Genomic DNA, 2,358 nt, shown 5'->3' with positions numbered 1-2,358 from the left:
TGTGTGTGTGTGGCCAGCTCAGCCCACCAGGGGGCGGGGCTGGCTGGCATGTGGTGCTGGAGGATTGAACCGTGGTCCTTGTGCTTTGCCAAGCTTGTTTCAAGTAGGTGCTTTAGACCACTGAGACATCTCTCCAGCCCTAAATTTGTGCTTATTACTACCTCTTAATGATTTTGTGTGTGTTGGGTATTTTGAGGCAGGATATCACTTTGTAGCTTACGCTGACCTTCAGCCTATAGTGATGCTCCTGAAGTGCTGGGATAATAGGCGTGTGCCTGGCTTGTGCTTTTGTACTTTTATTGGTGATATATAAAGGAGCTTCAAAAAGTAACTAATGAGCTGGGTGCAGTGCCTGCCAGATGCGCAGGAGCCCTGGGTTTCTCAGCACAACCAAAAAAAGGTGAATGAGTGCAGTTAATAAGTGCAGCAGATGGTAAGCAGCCAGAGCAAGAAAAGGCATGGCGAAGCCTGAAGTGTGGGAACGTCTACTAAGCCTTAGATCATTTTCTCCCTTTCTTGCCTCTTTCCTTTAGCTCTGGGAAGACAAAGAAGGTAAGAAGAAGATGAACAAGAACAACGCCAAGGCTCTGAGTACCTTGCGCCAGAAGATCCGCAAATACAACCGGGATTTTGAGTCCCATATCACCAACTACAAGCAGGTAAGGGTGCTGGGGCAGATTTCCTGCACGGTGGGACAGTGACCCTATCACTAAGAAGAGCATTTGCAGATGAAAGTGTGACTGAAACTAGAACTGTGACCAAGCTGTCCTTAACTATTCTCTTATTTCCTTCTGCCCAGAACCCTGAGCAGTCTGCTGATGAAGATGCGGAGAAGAATGAAGAGGATTCGGAAGGTGAGAGTGGGCATCCTGTGTGCGGCTAGCCAGGGGGCCCACAGTTGGCCATTTCCTTGGCCTGGATTCTTAATCTTGTCTTCAGGGTTATAGCTTTTTTCTCCCCTTCTTTCTTACGAGGCTCTTCCGATGAGGATGAAGATGATGATGGAGTCAGCGCTGCAGCTTTCTTGAAGAAGAAATCAGAAGCTCCTTCTGGGGAGAGTCGCAAGTTCCTCAAAAAGATGGAGGTTAGAGCCAGGGTTTGACCTGGGGCGGTTGTCCTGCCGGAGAGCGTATGATTTCCTGAGAAGGAAAGACTCGGAACCTGCAACGGGGAAGCAGGGATGATTTCGTGGGGTCTGACCTGAGAGCAGGCCTCCTCTGGGGTAGAGCGCTGAGCCCACTGGGATCTAAATGCGGGCCCAGCTTTGTGTGCCCCGGGGAATCGTAACTTCTCCGGGTCCATTCCAGCTCTTAACCCCATGTCCGCGAGTAGCAGTTACTCTTGTTCTACTCCTGCAAGCCCGGGGGCTGAGGCAGCAGGGAGACAAAGCAGTCTCCATCTCCTCTCCGCTGACTCCTCTTCCTTGCAGGATGAAGATGAGGACTCAGAAGATTCCGAAGATGATGAAGAGTGGGACACAGGTTCCTCATCTTCTTCGGAAGACTCGGAGGAGGAAGAAGGGAAACAGACTGTTCTTGCCTCCAAATTCCTTAAAAAGTAAGAAAAGGAGAAGGCAACAGGGTGACCGTGGGATGAGTAGAAAGCCTGTCAGCTTGGAAGTCTTGCCTCTTCCTTCCGGGAGTCCTTAGGAAAAGCGAGGCCAGCTGCACCCTTTTACCGCAGAATTGCAGAGCCGGATTTACTAATCGGCCAATGTCATGGGCCGTTGTGGTCTGAATATGAATTTTTGAAGAGGCTAGATGTTGGACTGTGTCACCCAGTGCATGTGGCTGGGTACAGGTCTCCCTGCGGCATCTGTTAGCATCTGTTAGCTGGGTGGCATCAGGTCAACTTCAATTTTCTCATCTGTAAAATTGAGCAGGAAACATTGCCTCCCAAGATGGCTACAGAAGAACAAAGCGGTAGCCAGGCTCGGTGGTCCATGCCTGTAATCCCAGCACTTGGGAGGCTGAGGCAGGAGGGTTGAAAGTTGAAGTTTCGCCTGGCAACTTAACCAAACTTTCTCAAAATAAAAAGCCTAGGGATGTAGTTCAGTTTAAAGGTCCTGGGTTCAAGCCCCAGTATAGGACTGCGGGGCGGGGGAAGTAGGAGAAAAACATGAGCGAAAAATCTGTTGTCTGTTACCTTGACCTCACTTGATCTTGAGCTGAAGGTATTAAAGGAGTTATCCATACCTGCTGTCATGCTGATCTGTGAAATCTTAGTGTTGCTATTTCTACTTCTAAAGAGTTAACCTACTTGTGGACGCTCTGCGTATGGGAGAGAGGGTTTTTTGTTGTTGCTGTTGGTAACTCTTAATCCTTAGTCCCTTAGCTGTATACCTGTAAGATACATAGC

The 2,358-nt window shown here is 49.2% G+C and overlaps 1 protein-coding gene across 1 annotated transcript in view; it reads left to right on the top strand.

Moving 5' to 3' along the window:
• LOC101583547 (eukaryotic translation initiation factor 3 subunit C) overlaps positions 1–2,358 on the top strand; it is a 14,151-nt gene that overhangs the window by 2,436 nt on the left and 9,357 nt on the right. Inside the window, exons 5-8 of the mRNA XM_023719323.1 lie at positions 534–659; positions 800–854; positions 975–1,084; positions 1,430–1,557. Of these exons, the coding sequence (XP_023575091.1) occupies positions 534–659; positions 800–854; positions 975–1,084; positions 1,430–1,557 (419 nt within the window). The remainder of the gene's footprint in view (positions 1–533; positions 660–799; positions 855–974; positions 1,085–1,429; positions 1,558–2,358) is intronic.

The sequence above is a fragment of the Octodon degus genome, unplaced genomic scaffold (genome assembly GCF_000260255.1).
Source record: "Octodon degus isolate 3935 unplaced genomic scaffold, OctDeg1.0 scaffold00001, whole genome shotgun sequence".
NCBI classification, from domain to species: domain Eukaryota; kingdom Metazoa; phylum Chordata; class Mammalia; order Rodentia; family Octodontidae; genus Octodon; species Octodon degus.
Note: the sequence above shows the minus strand (reverse complement) of the source record. Positions and strands in the feature narration are given on the sequence as shown.